Below are 18031 nucleotides of genomic sequence, written 5' to 3'. Positions count from 1 at the left end.
ACACACACACACACACACAAGTATCTTCTCATTACCTGTAGTTTTTCAGCATATATATCCACTTGTTGAATTTGATATTTGAGAGCTTTTAGATTTCGAGCTTTTTCATTTTTCTTAGTGTAATTAAACTTCAAATTGTTGAATTTCTTTTTTATTTCTTTGAATGATTCTTTGAGCTACAGTTCAATAAAAAGAAACCGGTGATTTCCTTAAAATGAGAACATTGATATTCATTTGCAGTGAATCAAGATGTCTGTACTTCAAAATCTTTACAACCTTTGAAATGTATTCAGAGTGATTTTAAATAGAAAGCAAGTCTGCTAAGTGAATATATAATGTGAATTTAAACATATTCCCCAAGTGTAGGTAATTATAAATTGTTCTCAGTATTTTTTGTCTTGTAATTTATAATTAGGATTACAGTTATAGAACATCCTTTGGCCTTCAAACAAGAATGATTTTAATATGTGATAGATTTTTAACAACTCTAATTTTCTTATTTGTATTTATTTGACATTATTTTACAACTCATTCTAGTCTCTCTGTGCTAATATTTGTCTCAGATCCTTCCATATCCAGTGCTCTTACAGTTATCATGAAAAAACTTATTAAGTCTCCCAGGAGCTGTTCATGTTGCAGAGGTCAGTGGTGTGTTAATATTTAGCCCAATGAGGACATTAATGAGGTGGAAAAGGAGACCCAGTATGAGAGTCAGTAGGAAAAGGGCTGTATTTGTTCAAATCCAATTAAAAACTATTTTTCACGGACAGTTTCCAGAAGAGATTTACTTCTTAGATATAAATCATTAACTTCAGAGAGCCTTCAGAAATGGAATGTAAAGTGACAGTTGTTGCCTAGGGTGGCGACGCTAACTTGTGCATGAACAGAGTACGGGGCTGTACACTGAAAACAGGGCATAGATGATGACTCTCTTAAAAACAAACAGTTCAGCTCTATTGGTGAAGCAAAATTCTAAGCAGTCTAGTTCAATTAACTACACTGCTTTCTGGGCCCTTCTCCAGATTCAAGAAGGATAAACACATTGACAGGAAACTCACTCCATAATGTCAGCAAAGAGAAGTACAGAGAAAATATAAAGCATCTCAGATTATATGGGAGCATTTAACAGCCAAGAATGAACAATGTCATGGTTGATAAATTTGAGCTATGGCAAGAAGTCAGGAAAACATTAAAATTCTTTTCAGTGACAGCAAGTAAATTATTTGGGAGGGAATAAAGGTTGTGCACATGCTGGATTTTAGGTTTAAAATGCAGAAAAACTATCTGCCGAGAAAATGCTCATCCTCTCAATTCTTATTTCAAATTCTGCATATTATAAAGACAAAATTTTGATACTTAACACTTTCTGAAAACTGCTGCTGCTGCTAAGTCGCTTCAGTTGTGTCTGACTGTGCGACCCCATAGACGGCAGCCCACCAGGCTCCTCCGTCCATGGGATTTTCCAGGCAAGAACACTGGAGTGGGTTGCTATTGCCTTCTCCACTTTCTGAAAAGAACAATCAATAAAGCCCTAATTGCATACATGGAAATTATTATACTGATTCAATTTTTGCATTTGCTATACCTATACTTCATCAGTGTTATTTATATGATAAATAAAAGTGTTGAGCATTAGCTTTAAGTTACAAGCACAGAGACCACATAAAATATTCCAATTGATAAATCAATAATATTACAAAGGTGTGGAAAGAATTATAACTTCAAAATTTGAAAACTATTCCTCCATTAGAACTCAGAAAAATATTTAAAAGATAATATTCAGCTGATATGTTTACAAAATAAACAATTAATATTTAAATTTTTTGACAGTGGATGTGTTAAAATGTGTGTGTTTGATATTAGTGGGAAAGCACAAATGAGGACAATTTTATGAGGTTAAGATATGAAGAGATAGTAGAACAACAATGTGAACGCCCTAAAATCACTTATATGTACTCCTAAAAGGGTTAAGATGGTAAACTTTATGTTATGTGTCATTCACTACAGTTAAAAATATAATTTTTATTTGTAATAACAATAAATAAAATAAAGTAAAAAGAAAGGAAAAATATGTACAGTCACTAACACGTATCCATCAGAAAAAAAAAATTTTATATTCTTTTTTTCCCATGACTGTACCATAACATATATTATAGACTTCAGTCTGGACAAAGGAAGAGGGACTCTGTCATCAACCTGATAACCACTGAGTTATGCCCACTTGTTTAAATGGGAAAAAAAATCAACATCTATTTGAAAACTGTGATAAATGAAGAAAAGCTGAGCCTTAACCTTTTAATTCTAAGTGATGACATTTAAAGTTTACCTTGGATTAAGAAGTTTGAGGCTGATAAATGATAAGTGCAATTTTATTTCTGTTTGCCTTAGAATGTATGTACTTTCACTGAAGATGATTTATAAGGCCAAAGAATGTTCATGGTGAAATGGGATCAGTTTCTTTCTGACATATGATCTCCTTTGACAAACTTGCTGGCCCTTCTCTCTTTTGGTCCCACTGGAAATCCATTTAAATCCTGAACCTTTCCCAGCTCAAATTCAGGACTATTGCAGATACAAGTTGAAGGCAGCAAGCATGAATTACCTACAGCAACCAGATTTTCAGAAAAAAATCTAGCCATGTCTCATTTTCTTACCTGCGCATTCTAATATGAAAAGTTAACTTCCCATCTAATACCCATATAACTTGTTTATATATATATTTTTTAAAAAAACTGAATGCCATGGTTGCTCGGCTATGGTATCATTGTTCATGCATGCAGCTGTTTTAAACTTTAGTTAGCTGATCAACAATGGGGAATGGTGGAGATGGCCAAGACAACTGCTCAATCAGAGCACAGAAAGAAGGAAAACCACCCAAACCTTGGGGCAAGGATAAGTTTACCCTATTCAAAATCTTTAAATGTTGTTATAATTTGTATTGATAAAATTTATGAAAGTCTTAAGAAAATCAGGAGAAAGATCCTTTTTCAAATGCACATTGTGATTTTCCTATCTTTCCACTTGTCCAGCTCCTCCATAGTTTCTGTAGAATATAGCTGTAATTAGGAAAAAAATCATTAAGACTTAAAACTGCAGTTCTTTTGAAACTAACATAATGAGCATCTTCACCAAATTTCCCAGGGAGCAGAAAACTTCTCTCAGGGTTAGACATAAACAAAACTTCTTAGGGAAGAAGCAAAAGGGAACAAAATGGGGAACAAAGAGGCTGGCTTGCTATTTTAGTCTTGACGAAGCTGGCTGAGGCTACTTTGGCACAAGGATGCATTATTTGTGAGTCTGTTGTTGGCAAGGCCACTTTATGTGCCGGACATGGGACATTTTAAAACTAAGACAATGTCTTTAAAACAAAAGCCTTTCATTAGAACGATGGCACATGACTAGCCAGAAGCAAAAATACAAAACAAGTAGTTCATTTCTCTTAATGTCCATTTCATGAGCTTTATTTTTTGCCCACCATTTTTGCCTACTCCAGAAAAAAAAAAAAAAGTTTTCTGATGCTCATTTTCAGTAACAGAAAGAAGGCTCTAATGTTATAACACCCCAGGGATGCTTCATTTGAAATGAAGTGGCCCCAAACTCCTAATTTAACCCGAGTGACTAGCTACAATTATTAATGGTAACTTTAACTTTAGTTCTGGAGAGATTTCAGGACCAGACTTTCTTGGCCTCCTCCTGTTCAGCAACCACATGACTGTCTTCCTGCGCTTACGACCAGTCTTGCAGAAGCAGAAAGTGGGGCAGCTTGGAAAGAGGAGACAAGTGCTCCATTTTACATTTGCAGGTGGCAGCATTTCTCAGTAACAGCTATTCATCCACGCTGCAAGTTTTGTGTGCTCACAATATACTTACATTTGATTTTCTGAACATGATAACCATGATTTGAAAAGTTCAGCTTTTTATCTTCTACAGTAAGAAGAGTAGTTTTGCAGCTGTGAAACACCAAACTTCCAACAGATTTTAACCCAATGGAATGGACATTTCAGAACAAATTATAGTCTTTTCTATTCTCTTATAAATGCCAACTAAATGGACTCACACTGGAGCCTAGTGATGAGCAGTTGTGATTGTGAAGGCCCTTGGGCTTTAAGTTGCCCAAACTATTAGTTTCCTAAGGACTGTTGTGTTCTGTGGCTTGGCAGACAGTAGTCACAGAGTAATATTGGTTGAATGATGATAATTTAGTTTTTCCTTAAAATGATGAATTAAGATCATCAATCTGAAAAATAGTAATTACCTGCACTATTCCATAGTGCTGCCTCATCTATGCCCTCTTTTTCTGCTTCCTTTCCTGCCAGTTGGTGGCTGCCCATAGTCATTTGTCAGAAGCAAAAAACACACAATGTCAGAGGGTTTCCCTGGTGGCTCAGTGGTAAAGAACCCGCCTGCCAATGCAGGAGACGTGGGTTTGATCCCTGGTTCAGGAAGATCCTCTGGAGAAGGAAACAGCACCCCACTCTAGTATTCTTGCCTGGGAAATCCCATGGACAGACAACCCTGGTGGGCTACAGTGCATGGGGACACACAGAGTCCGACATGACTTAGCGACTAAACAAAAACAATGTAAGGAAAGGAGAACATCAAGGCTGTATATTGTCATCCTGCTTATTTAACTTATATGCAGAGTTCAGTTCAGTTCAGTTCAGTTGCTCAGTTGTGTCTGACTCTTTGCGACCCCATGAACTGCAACACGCCAGGCCTCCCTGTCCATCACCAACTCCCAGAGTTTACCCAAACTCACGTCCATTAAGTTGGTGATGCCATCTAACCATCTCATCCTCTGTCGTCCCCTTCTACTCCTGCCTTCAATCTTTCCCAACATCAGGGTTTTTTTTTTTTTTTTTCAAATGAGTCAGCTCTTTGCATCAGGTGGCCAAAATATTGGAGTTTCAGGTTGAATGTCAGTCCTTCCAATGAACAAGCAGGACTGATTTCCTTTAGGATGGACTGCTACATCTCATGATGTACTCTGCATATAAGTTAAATAAGCAGGGTGATAATATACAGCCTTGACGTACTCCTTTTCCTATTTGGAACAAGTCTGTTGTTCCATGTCCAGTTCTAACTGTTGCTTCCTGACCTGCATACAGGTTTCTCAAAAGGCAGGTCAGGCAGGTCAGGTGTATGCAGAGTACATCATGAGAAACGCTGGGCTGGATGAACTACAAGCTGGAATCAAGATTGCCGGGAGAAATATCAATAACCTCAGATATGCAGATGACACCACCCTTATGGCAGAAAGCAAAGAAGAACTAAAGAGCCTCTTGATGAAAGTGAAAGACGAGAGTGAAAAAGTTGGCATAAAGCTCAACATTCAGAAAACTAAGATTGTGGCATCCAGTCCCATCACTTCATGGCAAATAGATGGGGAACCAGTGGCTGACTTTATTTTTGGGGGCTCCAAAATCACTACATTTGAAAAGACCCTGATGCTGGGAAAGATTGAAGGTGGAAGGAGAAGGGGACGACAGAGGATGAGATGGTTGGATGGCATCACTGACTCAGTGGACATGAGTTTGGGTAAACTCTGTGAGTTGGTGATGGACAGGAAAGCCTGGCATGCTGCGGTCCATGGAGTCATAAAGAGTCGGACACAACTGAGCGACTGAACTGAACTGAGTGTTATTCATTGTGTATGTATCTATGGCAGCAGCATTCTAACTTATTGCTGCTAATCTGCCTTATCTCCTTGGAACTAAATGACAGAAGAATAAAAGAATCTGTGTAACTGGAACAAGAAACTATGACATATGGAATACATACAAACATACATACATATATATTAATATATGTGTGTGTGTGTATACATATATATGTATACATATATATATATATTCCATTTCTTTCCTGATGGGTAAGATGTTGGTACGGTGTAAAAATTTATGAAAACTTCTGTTTGCAAAATTTGCTTTGAGAAAATGAATACCAACCCAATTCTGTCATTACTATTCTTCTCTGCAAGGTAATTGTTTGTGACCCATAATGAGATTCCAGTGACAAATTTCCATTAACATAATGTAAACGTAAAGGAAATTTTTTGGTCAGGTTGCAAGAAGAAAACACGTTTAATATTAAGTTATTAAATTTCTAGAGAAGTGTAAAGAATAAGGAACTGATGATGTTCTGTCATGTAATAAGGCGAAGAACATCTATAATGCTTTGTGTATTAACAACTTATTTATACTGCCAGGCAAGAAAATGTATAGTGAGATTTAACATTCATGCATACAAATATATGAGTGGAAAAAACCTTCACAAAATCTGGCAGTATGAAGGTTGTGTTTTTTAGTAGACAGTTCAAAGTCAGTGAAACTTCAAGAAGCACTTTAAATGCATTGGAAGCAAAATACTGAGTTTCAAAATCAACTAAAAAAATCTAATGCTCGGTCTACTTCTTTGAAGGGGTACCTGACTATATTTTTTTATGTAAAAAAATTATTGTAATATATTGATTTATGGTAAAGCGTCTGCCTGCAGTGCAGGTGACCTAGGTTCGACCCTGGGTTCAATCCCTCGGTTGGGAAGATCCCCTGGAGAAGGAAATGGCAACCCACTCCAGTACTCTTGCCTGGAAAATCCCATGGACGGAGGAGCCTGTAGGCTGCAGTCCATGGCGTAGCTAGGAGTCAGACATGACTGAGCGGCTTCACTTTCACTTTTCACTTTCACGCATTGGAGAAGGAAATGGCACCCGACTCCAGTACTCTTGCCTGGAGAACCCCAGGGACGGGGGAGCCTGGTGGGCTGCCGTCTCTGGGGTCACACAGAGTTGGACACAACTGAAGCAACTTGGCAGCAGCTGGGAAAATTAGTCAACCATCTGTAAAAGAATGAAACTAGAACACTTTCTAACACCATACACAAAAATAAACTCAAAATGGATTAAAGATCTAAATTTAAGACCAGAAACTATTAAACTCCTAGAGGAAAACATAGGCAGAACACTCTCTGACATAAATCACAGCAAGATCCTCTATGACCCACCTCCCAGAGTAAATGGAAATAAAAGCAAAAATAAACGGGACCTAATTAAACTTAAAAGCTTTTGCACAGCGAAAGAAACTAAAAGCAAGGTGAAAAGACAGACGTCAGAATGGAAGAAAATAATAGGAAACGAAGCAATTGACAAATAATTAATCTCAAAAATATCCAAGCAGCTCATGCAGCTCAATACCAGAAAAATAAATGACCCAATCAAAAAAACGGGCCAAAGAACTAATTTCTCCAAAAAAGATGTACAGATGGCTAATAAATCACATGAAAAGATGATCAACATCACTCATTATCAGAGAAGTGAAGTCGCTCAGTCGTGTCTGACTCTTTGAGACCCCATGGACTGTAGCTTACAAGGCTCCTCTGTCCATGGAACTTTCCAGGCAACAGTACTGGAGTGGGTTGCCATTTCCTTCTCCAGGGGATCTTCCCACCCAGGGACTGAACCCGGGTCTCCCGCCTTGCAGGCAGAGGCTTTACCGTCTGAGCCACCAGGGAAGAGATAATGCAAATCAAAACCATAATGAGATACCATCTCACACCAGTCAGAATGGCTGCTATCAAAAAGTCTACAAACAATAAATGCTGGAGAGAGTGTGGAGAAAAGGGAACCCTCTGACATTGTTGGTAGGAATGCAAACTAGTACAGCCACTATAGAGAACAGTGTGGAGATTTCTTTAAAAACTGGAAATAGAACTGCTATATGACCCAACAATCCCACTGCTGGGCATATGCATAGAGGAAACCAGAATTGAAAGAGACACGCGTACCCCAATGTTAATCCCAGCACTGTTTACAATAGCTAGGACATGGAAGCAACCTAGATGTCCATTGACAGAAGAATGGATAAAAATGTTGTGGTACATATACACAATAGAATATTACTCAGCTATTAGAAAGAATGCATTTGAGTCAGTTCTAATGAGGTAGATGAAACTGGAGTCTATTATACAGAGTGAAGTAAGTCAGAAAGAACAACACCAATACAGTATGCTGCTGCTGCTGCTGCTAAGTCGCTTCAGTCGTGTCCGACTCTGTGCGACCCCATAGACGGCAGCCCACCAGGCTCCGCCATCCCTGGGATTCTCCAGGCAAGAACACTGGAGTGGGTTGCCATTTCCTTCTCCAATGCATGAAAGTGAAAAGTGAAAGTGAAGTCACTCAGTCGTGTCTGACTCTTTGTGACCCCATGGACTGCAGCCTACCAGGCTCCTCCGTCCATGGGACTTGCCAGGCAAGAGTACTGGAGTGGGGTGCCATTGCCCTCTCCACAATACAGTATATTAATGCATATATATGGAATCTAGAAAGATGGTAATGATGACCCTATATACAAGACAGCAAAAGAGACACAGATATAAAGAACAGACTTTTGGACTCTGTGGGAGAATGTGAGGGTGGGATGATGTGAGAGAATAGCATTGAAACATGTATATTACCATATGTGAACAGATGACCAGTCCAAGTTCGACGCATGATACAGGGCACTCAAAGCTGGTGCACTGGGACAACTCAGAGGGATAGGATGGGAGGGAGGGGGAAGTGGTGTTCAGAACTGGGGGGACACATGTACACCCGTGGCTGATTCATGTCAATGTGAGGCAAAATCCACCACAAAATTGGAAAGTAATAGCCTCCAGTTAAAATAAATTAATCAATAAAGAAATAATCACAGAGGTTGGGCTAAAATATTCTCATCTCAAAGTTGTATATGACTTATAACAAACTTTTATATAAATATTTTAATATATTAATTCCTGAATAAGAACCTACTGTATAGCACTGGGAACTCTCCTTAACACTCTTTAATGACCTATAGTGGAACATAATCTAAAAAAGAGTGGAGATATATATATATATATATATATGTATGTATGTATACCTGATACAGTTAGTACAGCAGAAACTAATACAACATTGTAAATCAACTATGCTTCAATAAAAAATAATTTTGGATGGCATCACCGACTCGATGGACATGAGTTTGGGTGAACTCCGGGAGTTGGTGATGGACAGGGAGGCCTGGCTTGCTGCAATTCATGGGGTCGCAATGAGTCGGACATGACTGAGCAACTGAACTGAACTGAACTGAAAGGGAAATGATCTCTGATAAAATAAAAACTTCATTTAGTACAGTTTCATAAAATAATTATAAATTGAATATTGTTTGTAAATGAATAACATCAAATCAGCCAGAGAGATAAATACATCATGTTTTGAATTAGGTTTTGTGAGTAGACAGATTAAAATTCTATTTTAAATATAAAGTTTGTTAAAATAAGTGCTTTTGTATCCAATAGAGAAAAAAAGAAAAGAAAGGAGACAGGCCAAAACTTTTTAAGGTCCTTTAAACGTGAAACTGTAACTAGTATCAAGCATGAGTTGGATGTGAAGTAGAAGCAAATGAGAAGAATCACTCTGTTAATATTTAAGAACATGTTGTAGGGATATCTGATTCCTAAATCAAACCCACACGTATCTGGTTTCTCGTTCTTGTTCTGGTACAGACAATCCCAGGCGTCCTTGCTATGACTGGAAGGGCCATCTGTCTTCCCAGCCCACTGGCTTCCAGCACAGGGTCATGACGAGGCAGCCTGTAAATAGAACCACTATGGGAAGGGCCTGAACCACTGTGGGGAGACCCAGGTCCAAAAAGGCCACGGCGCTTCAGGAAGAGGAACTCTGAGCCGCAGGCAGCCAGGAATAACCTTTAGCTTGCTTTCTTCTGCTTTCAATAAAATAGGGCTGAACATCACAGTAGAGACAGATTTTTAGCAAGAAAAGTTTACAAAATTTTTTTTTTTTTTTTAAGGAAGAGAAGGAAGATGTAAGCGAAGAAAGAAAACAATTTCAGGAGAAGGTAGTAAAAAAATCATTTCCATGACTATGAATCTAAATTTTACAGCCTTGGGGAGAATCAAGGTTGTTTTTCTTAACAAGATCTGGCTGAAGTGTTGCTAACTGCAGGACGTGACCTGGAAGAGGCCATTCTACTCAGAGGACAGGCTACACCAGGTGTTTAACTCTGAGTGAATAAAGAGTCTCTGGCCCACAGTGGCTCCTGGAACACATACTGGGAGCAGAAACTCCACAGTCCCATGGCACATTGCTCCACTGAAAATCCGGTGATGCTAGTTTTCCTCCTGCTGAATGGGATCCAAGTGCCCTTTCCTGCTCTCTCCCCCTCTTGCTTTCCTTCCAGTCCTGCTCCTTTCTTGCATTTGCCTTTGGCCAAAAAGGGCTTGACGACAACCCAGGTTTACTCATACTTCAGTCTATGCTCTGATGTTGACAACAGTTGATACTCACTGAGCTGAAATTGTGTAACTTGGGCATAAGCAGAACAATCAAGGAGTTTTACTACTTCTTTTCCCCTCCACTCACTTGGGCTTGAGATTAAAGGACTTATGTCTTGTTTTCAAAAGAGATAAGTCTAGAATTATGGTACCTTCTGTCCTGCTGTCAGTTCCAGTAAGGAACCGGGGCCTATGCTATCCTTTATTTTTCTCCTAAAACAAGTAAACCTTTGTACGGAAAGTTTCACCAGGGGAGGGTGGCGCTGTAGTTCAGTGTGTGTCTTAGGGAGGCAGGTGGGTAGAACTGAGAGAGAGGATGTGGAATTGAGGAGATGTGTGGAGAGAGGACAGAGAAGGCGATGGCACCCCACTCCAGTACTCATGCCTGGAAAATCCCATGGACGGAGGAGCCTGGTGGGCTGAAGTCCATGGGGTCGCTGAAGGTCGGACATGACTGAGCAACTTCACTTTCACTTTTCACTTTCATGCATTGGAGAAGGAAATGGCAACCCACTCCAGTGTTCTTGCCTGGAGAATCCCAGGGACGGGGGAGCCTGGTGGGCTGCCATCTATGGGGTCGCACAGAGTCAGACACGACTGAAGTGACTTAGCAGCAGCAGCAGCAGCATGGAGAGAGGAACATGGAAATTTATAATACCATATGTAAAACAGCCGATGGGAATTTGCTGTATGACTCAGGGAACTCAAACAGAGGCTTTGTGAGCATCTAGAAAGGTGGGGTGGGGAGGGGGATGGGAGGGAGGTTCAGGAGGGAGGGGACATGGGTGTACCAATGGCTGATTCTTATTGATGTATGACAGAAAACCACAAAATTCTGTAAAGCAAATATCCTTCAATTAAAAAAATAAAGTGTCAAACAATAAAAAACAATAAAAAAATGAAGATACCTTTCACCTGTTATTTCTTTTTCTCTAGGAGTTGCTTTACCAGAGAAGCCACTCGGTTTGACTAAATATGAAAGCAGCCACTTGACTTTAGTGATAATACTTTGTAACCTCTGAGGCAACAAGCTTGCTCCCCTGACCCTTCATCATGAGTCAGTGGAACTTAAATAGCCTCTCAGCAGGCCGGAGCTGGCTGCACCAGGAAGGTGTCACCCTTCTGCCCTGATGAGCTATATCCACTCAAGCAAAACTACTGCGATAAGGGTTTGGGGTGGGTGGGGAGGAGCAAGCAAAAAACCATAATACTACATTCCAGGGTCTATACACTGACAACATACTGACATCAACAGTTTGGGGAGTTTAAAGTGTACTCTGTACTCAACCTTTCTGAGCCCTGAGGCCACTGCTTGGTAGATTAAAAGGTCAAGGGTAAAAAGAAAGTCTCCTGATTTATTGTGTGTGGGTGTGCATGTGTGTGCACACGCGTGTGTGTGTGTGTGTGTGTGTGTGTTCCCACCTCGCCTATCTCATCCCTTGTAATGCAGAACTCCAGGCTGCGGGTCAGGGCCCGCTCATGGTCCTCGGTCTGGGCTCGCCAGGTCAGACAGTCCCCTTCAAGCATGTCCAGCTGTTGCTGCAGGTTCTTTGCAGAAACGTTAGAGCAGTTCTGAAAATGAAAGAGAAGTGAAAGTGATGAAGGGAATGGGCAAAACGGCAATGAGAACAACATGCTATTTACCTGCATTGTGAAACTCATAAACGACAATAAAGAAAATAAGCTCCTGATTTACCTTAAACCTCTTTGATTTCAGAAGGAAGCCAGACACCAATATCCAATGTTGTGAAAGACAAACTTACATTTTTAGTTCCGAAACTTGAGTTTTGAAGAGTTGCTCATCATACCCAATGCCTCAGAGACACCATTCAATGTAAGGTATAATTTTTACTTCAAAAGGCATAAAATATGCATTAGAAACATTTGGCTTATACACTGTAATTTTCTTGTCAACTTGAGGTTAGCCTCAGGTTCATTATGCAAGTGCTCCCATCTCTACTCCGTGCAGGGGCTCCTGAAGTTAAAGCCAGACGTGAATTGGAGAACAACTTACACTATTTGTGCAAAGTGAGACGTCTTCCTTGCTCTTTTCTTTTAAAAATAAATCTACTAATGAAACAAAACTCTTTAAAAGAAAGCTCCTTCTTGGGGAAAACAGAGTCTATTAACAGCGACAGAAATTTTGTATTTCTTTCAGATTAACAAAAATCCTTTAGGTTTACTGCATTCCATATAATTTGGGAGATCAAACCAGTCAATCCTAAAGGAAATCAACCCTGAATATTCATTGGAAGGACTGATGCTGAAGCTGAAGCTCCAACACTTTTGCCACCTCATGTGAAGAGTCGACTCATTGGAAAAAACCCTGATTCTGGGAAAGACTGAAGGCAGGAGGAGAAGGGGATGACAGAGGACAGGATGACTGGATGGCATCACCGACTCAATGCCCATGAGTCTGAGCAAAGTCCAGGAGATAGTGAAGGACAGGGAAGCCTGGAGTGTTTGTAGTCCATGGGGTCACAAAGAATCGGACATGACTAAGTGACCGAACAACAATAACATAGTTTAGTAGATATCATAAATGAACTTTAAAATAAAATTATCCATTATGATTTTTATTAATGTTATATGTATTGGATAGAATTAACGTAATCTTTTCTTCCCTCAAATCCTCAAATTAAGAATTTGAAGAAGGAGTTTTTGTTTTATTTTTATATCAGAACCCAATGTGTTATTTAGGAAAATTTAATCTGGAATTATTTCCATCTCTTTTAAGCTCCTTTGGTAAGGTCAGCCCAGTGGAAAAAGCAGATCCAATGACTGGTGCCCAGAGGCCTGGGTGGAGCCAAGGTGCTTGGGCTCCTCTACTCTGGGCTTTTGTGGATAAAGTAGCTTCTCTGGGATCAGACTCTTCATCTGAAGATTAAGATCCTGGGTCTGACTATCTCAAGGCTACCTTTCAGATCTGACATGCTAAAGCAGCATTGTCCAACAGAAATACAACATGAGCCACATGAATAATTTTAAATTTTCTAGTAGTCATATTAAAAAGAAACTGGTGAAGTTAATTTTCACAATACAGTTTGTTTAACCAAATATAAAAAACACTAGTAAGGTTTTCTTTTTCATATTACGTCTTTGAAATCAAGTGTATATCTCACGCTGAGACTAAATTTCAATTATTGCTAAATTTGTTTCAGAAAAACTTGTTCTGTACTTAAATCTCATAGACTTTAGTAGATTCACATAGCCAAGTCACTCCATATATACTTAAAAGGTTTACAATTTGGGGTATCAATTTAAAATAAATAAAATTAAAAGTTTAGTTCCTCTTTATTTCAAATGTGAAAAACCAACTGCCATTATAGATTGCAATTCTATAACTTTTAAATGAGCATGAGAATAGATGTATTAAACAAGACTTTTAAAATCAGATTTTTTTTTCTCCTTAAAACATTTTTTAGACGTGGTAGAAACTTACCACAAATAAGTATCCCAATGGCTTACTGTAGTTTTTAATTGAACGTATACCAGGTGGTCTGCCCGGTTTCTTTCATATTACAGCCCAACTCCCAGCCATATCATGTGAAAATAACAGTGTCTAAGTTGCTTACAGGCTGCTGCACTGATGAGATGACATCCACCCCCAAGGAGAGAGCCAGGTCATGCAGATGGTCTACATGCGCCTGCTTTGCCCGAGAGCGTCTCAGGAGGACCTGGGCATCGTGAGCATCGTTCGTTTCCTCTGCCTGTTCTGGAAACTCCAGTTCTCTTGATTTTAAGAGTCTTCCCAGCTGGAATTCAGGCCATTAACAATTAACCTGGGTTTCATATTTTTATGAAAACAGTTTCTTTTTTTAATAGAGGTATAGTTGATGTGTGGTATTATGTAAATGACAGTTGTATGATACAGCGATTCACACTTTTTAAAGGTTATACTCCATTTATAGTTATTATAAAATATTGGCTATATTCCCTAAATTGTACAATATATCCTTGTAGCTTATTTTATACCTAAATGTTTGTACCTCTTAATACCCTACCTCTATATTGCCCCTCCCCGCCTCCCTCTCCCCACTGGTAACCACTAGTTCTCTATATATGTGAGACTGCTTCTTTTTTGTTAAATTCACTACTTTATTGTACATTTTAGATTCCACACGTGATGTCATACGTATCTTTGTCTTTCTCAAAGATAGATTTTTAAAACATGCTTATTTCCTATAACATATTTAACTAGCTAGTCCGCTGCTGACAAGCCCATCTAAAATTAGTGTTATAGACAAATAAATGTTATAATGGTGCAAGTCAATAGAGTAAAATGAAGGGACTAACATTGTTAGTTCTATTAAAGAAGAAAACACTGTTTGTTCATAGCCTAAAACTTTAGCAAGATGTAGGCCTGTGATTTGACTAAATTCAGAGGCTATTTTCAAGGCATTTCAATACATCTCTATTTTCTGTTGTATGTACGTGTTCAGTGGTATTTTCTGTTGAGAGGCCAATATCTATGAAGTTCTACTGACACTTCAATTATAAAAATTTTTTTCTTCCCTTTAGTTGCTTATACCCTACCTTTTGTTGCTTACATATACCCTACCTTAAGTTACTTTTACCCTAACTTTTGTTAGGGCAACAAAAGTAATTAAGAATCAAGATATAAAAAAGACAGATGTGTGGAATAAACAGTGAGAGTTCGAGGAAGTTAGAAGAGAAGAGAAATCACTCCAAGGAAGGTAGGGTTGTTAGATGGAGGGACAAGGTTTAAGTGGTATAGAGGAGAGAGAAGGACCTGACAGATAAATGCAGCTCAAGAGTCAGGGCTTGGAATAAGGAATGTGGGTGCCATCTTTAAGGGACCAAGGAGAGCTCTGTTTGGCTGGTAGATTGGGGGGATGGGGCTGAGTGGGAGAAAAGTCAGGAGCCAGATTGCAGAAAGCTTCTAGTATCAGAATAAGCAACCTGGCCTTTATTTATTACAAAATCATGTATTTTTAATTTCATAGTTTAAAACTGAGAGTCTTCCAGACATCCATGGTAAGTCTTACCTCTTCTCTGACTTGGTGGAACTGGATAATCTTATATAGGATGTCCTCGTAATCTTGGATTCTCTGTTTCAGGCTTTGATGGAAGTGGATAAGGTCCTTCAGCTGTTGAGACTTTTCTTTCACAGGTGCTCCTTTGCCATTCAACTCTTCTGACTCTCTTATAATATACTGAACCTCATCATTCAGTTGCTGAAGAGTTGAAAGCAATAAAATGAGCTTCTAGAGAGCTTTTTACTTTACAACAGACGTATGAAGATCTCAATAACAAATCACTCTCTTACTTGTTAACAAATACTTATTGCGAGGCTCACCCCTATCCCTGCAAATCCAGGCATTCTGGGTCATGCTAGGGATGTATTATTCCATCCTAATCTTCTCAGATATATTTTTTAAATTTTAAATTAACATTAAATTAAATTAAAAAAAAAACACAAAAAACTGTTTCAAAGTTAGACGGCAAAATGGAAAGTCATATATTTCTATGATATAGCATAGAGTCATCTGCTGCTGCTAAGTCACTTCAGTCGTGTCTGACTCTGAGTGACCTCAGAGACGGCAGCCCACTAGGCTCCTCTGTTCCTGGGATTCTCCAGGCAAGAACACTGGAGTGGGTTGCCATTTCCTTCTCCAATGCATGAAAGTGAAAAGTAAAAGTGAAGTCGCTCAGTCGTGCCTGACTCTTAGCGACCCCATGGACTGCAGCCTACCAGGCTCCTCCGTCCATGGGATTTCCAGGCAAGAGTACTGGAGTGGGGTGCCATTGCCTTCTCCAGAGTCATCTAGTCATCTGCTAAGTAAATATATTCTAGATACTCTATGAGGCCATGACCATCTGTGATATTTAATAAAACTAGAATCAGGTGGTATGATAAGAACACCACAAGAAGACAAGTATAAAAGTACACTGGGTGAATTATCTGTCCTTTGGGATAAAAGAATGATCAGAATGAACCACCAGCTGAGCACCACAGTAGCTATGCTGCTGTAAAAGCAGTCATCCCAGAATCCACAAATAGCCAGCACTTGTAGGGAGGGACAAACCACCTTCTTTCTTGCCCAGCACGATAGCCCTTATAGGAATCTAGATCCTGGTGGACAGTTTAAAGGGGAAGCCACTATAATTTCAGACGAGATTGGGCACATTCAGGGTGGTATGGCCATTAACTATGATTTCAGGGTTGGATTTTATGTCAAGGATAAAAGTAATGGAAATGATTTAAGCTAAGGAGATAATTTGCAGAAGAGCGACCTAGTAAGGGTATTCAAGTTGAAATCAAGTGCATGGGCATCAAATATACACACATCACGGTGACAGAGCTAAAGAATATGGATAACAGTTCCTGATTTAGGGGAATTTGTACACACACACACACACACACACACACACTTATGTGCAGGGGCGTGTGCACACATGAAATGCAGATACATATGACACAGAGTATAACAAAGAAACTAACAGATAGGCTAGTAGAATTTTCTAGGAATTTGGAGGAAAGAGTTCACTGTGGGCTACAATGGTATGTGTGTGTGTGTATAGGGGGAGGTGGTCGTTATGTATTACATCACTTTTGTCTTGTGTGTGTGTGCACACATGTGTGCATGTGCATGCTCGACTCTTTGTGACCCCATGGACTGTAGTCTGCCAGGCTCCTTTGTCCATGGAATTTTCCAGGCAAGAACACTGGAGCGGGTTGTCATTTCCTACTCCCAGGGATCTTTCCCGACCCAGGGATCAAACCCATGTCTCCTGCATCTCCTGAATTGGCAGGGGATTCTTTACCACTGTGCCACCCAAGAAGCCCCCAGCTTTGTCTTAAGGAACATAAATTAGATATTCCCTAAAGGAAACTTCAAACTTCCAGTCCTGGGATTCTTTACATCCAACACTTGCAAATTAGTGACAAATAGAAACACAGGTATCTTAACTTTGCAGCAAAGAACAGAATCCAGGTAGGAGGATGAAATGACTGGCAAACTTTTCCAGCAATTGTATCAGGCTCAGGAGTGGCAGGAAGTGGGGGTTAAGGAATGCAGAAGCCATCAGGGCCTGGGAATATGACTCATGGTTTTTTCTCTCACACCCTGAGGGCTCTCGGAGGGAGAATGGGAGAGCACAACAAAATTCTTGGGATGGTGGCAGAAGGCTGGGGTGCCAGTGGGTGGGGACAATGACATCACAGGGATAATTTCAGTGACAGAGGACAGCAGAACCTCTATGTCAAAGAGGGTCTAGACTTGCCTTGAGATCTCTGAATCAAAAACATATCTATACCTTTTAGGAAAAGAATTAGAATAAATATATGATAAATACATTAATAAGGAAATAATTTAAATTAAAATAATCTAAGGTAAGAGGAGAGTGAAAAAGTTGGCTTAAAGCTCAACATTCAGAAAACTAAGATCATGGCATCTGGTCCCATCACTTCATGGGAAATAGATGGGGAAACAGTGGAAACAGTGTCTGACTATTTTATTGGGCTCCAAAATCACTGCAGATGGTGACTGCAGCCATGAAATTAAAAGATGATTACTTCTTGGAAGGAAAGTTATGACCAACCTAGATAGCATATTCAAAAGCAGAGACATTACTTTGCCAACAAAGGTCCGTCTAGTCAAGGCTATGGTTTTTCCAGTGGTCATGTATGGATGTGAGAGTTGGACTGTGAAGAAAGCTGAGTGCCGAAGAATTGATGCTTTTGAACTGTGGTATTGGA

General features: G+C 39.5%; 1 protein-coding gene across 2 annotated transcripts in view; it reads right to left on the bottom strand.

Annotated features, from left to right (window-relative positions):
• CCDC141 (coiled-coil domain containing 141) overlaps positions 1 to 18031 on the bottom strand; it is a 231792-nt gene that overhangs the window by 27432 nt on the left and 186329 nt on the right. For both annotated transcript variants that reach the window (XM_010859751.1, XM_010859753.1), the window contains exons 16-19: positions 15318 to 15506; positions 13884 to 14063; positions 11731 to 11880; positions 36 to 176 (exon numbers count right to left, since the gene is read on the bottom strand). In XM_010859751.1, the coding sequence (XP_010858053.1) occupies positions 36 to 176; positions 11731 to 11880; positions 13884 to 14063; positions 15318 to 15506 (660 nt within the window). The remainder of the gene's footprint in view (positions 1 to 35; positions 177 to 11730; positions 11881 to 13883; positions 14064 to 15317; positions 15507 to 18031) is intronic.

This window comes from Bison bison, unplaced genomic scaffold (genome assembly GCF_000754665.1).
Source record: "Bison bison bison isolate TAMUID 2011002044 unplaced genomic scaffold, Bison_UMD1.0 scf7180017864460, whole genome shotgun sequence".
Taxonomy (NCBI): domain Eukaryota; kingdom Metazoa; phylum Chordata; class Mammalia; order Artiodactyla; family Bovidae; genus Bison; species Bison bison.
The sequence above is the reverse complement of the archived record's forward strand: the minus strand, read 5'-3'. Positions and strand labels throughout refer to the sequence as shown.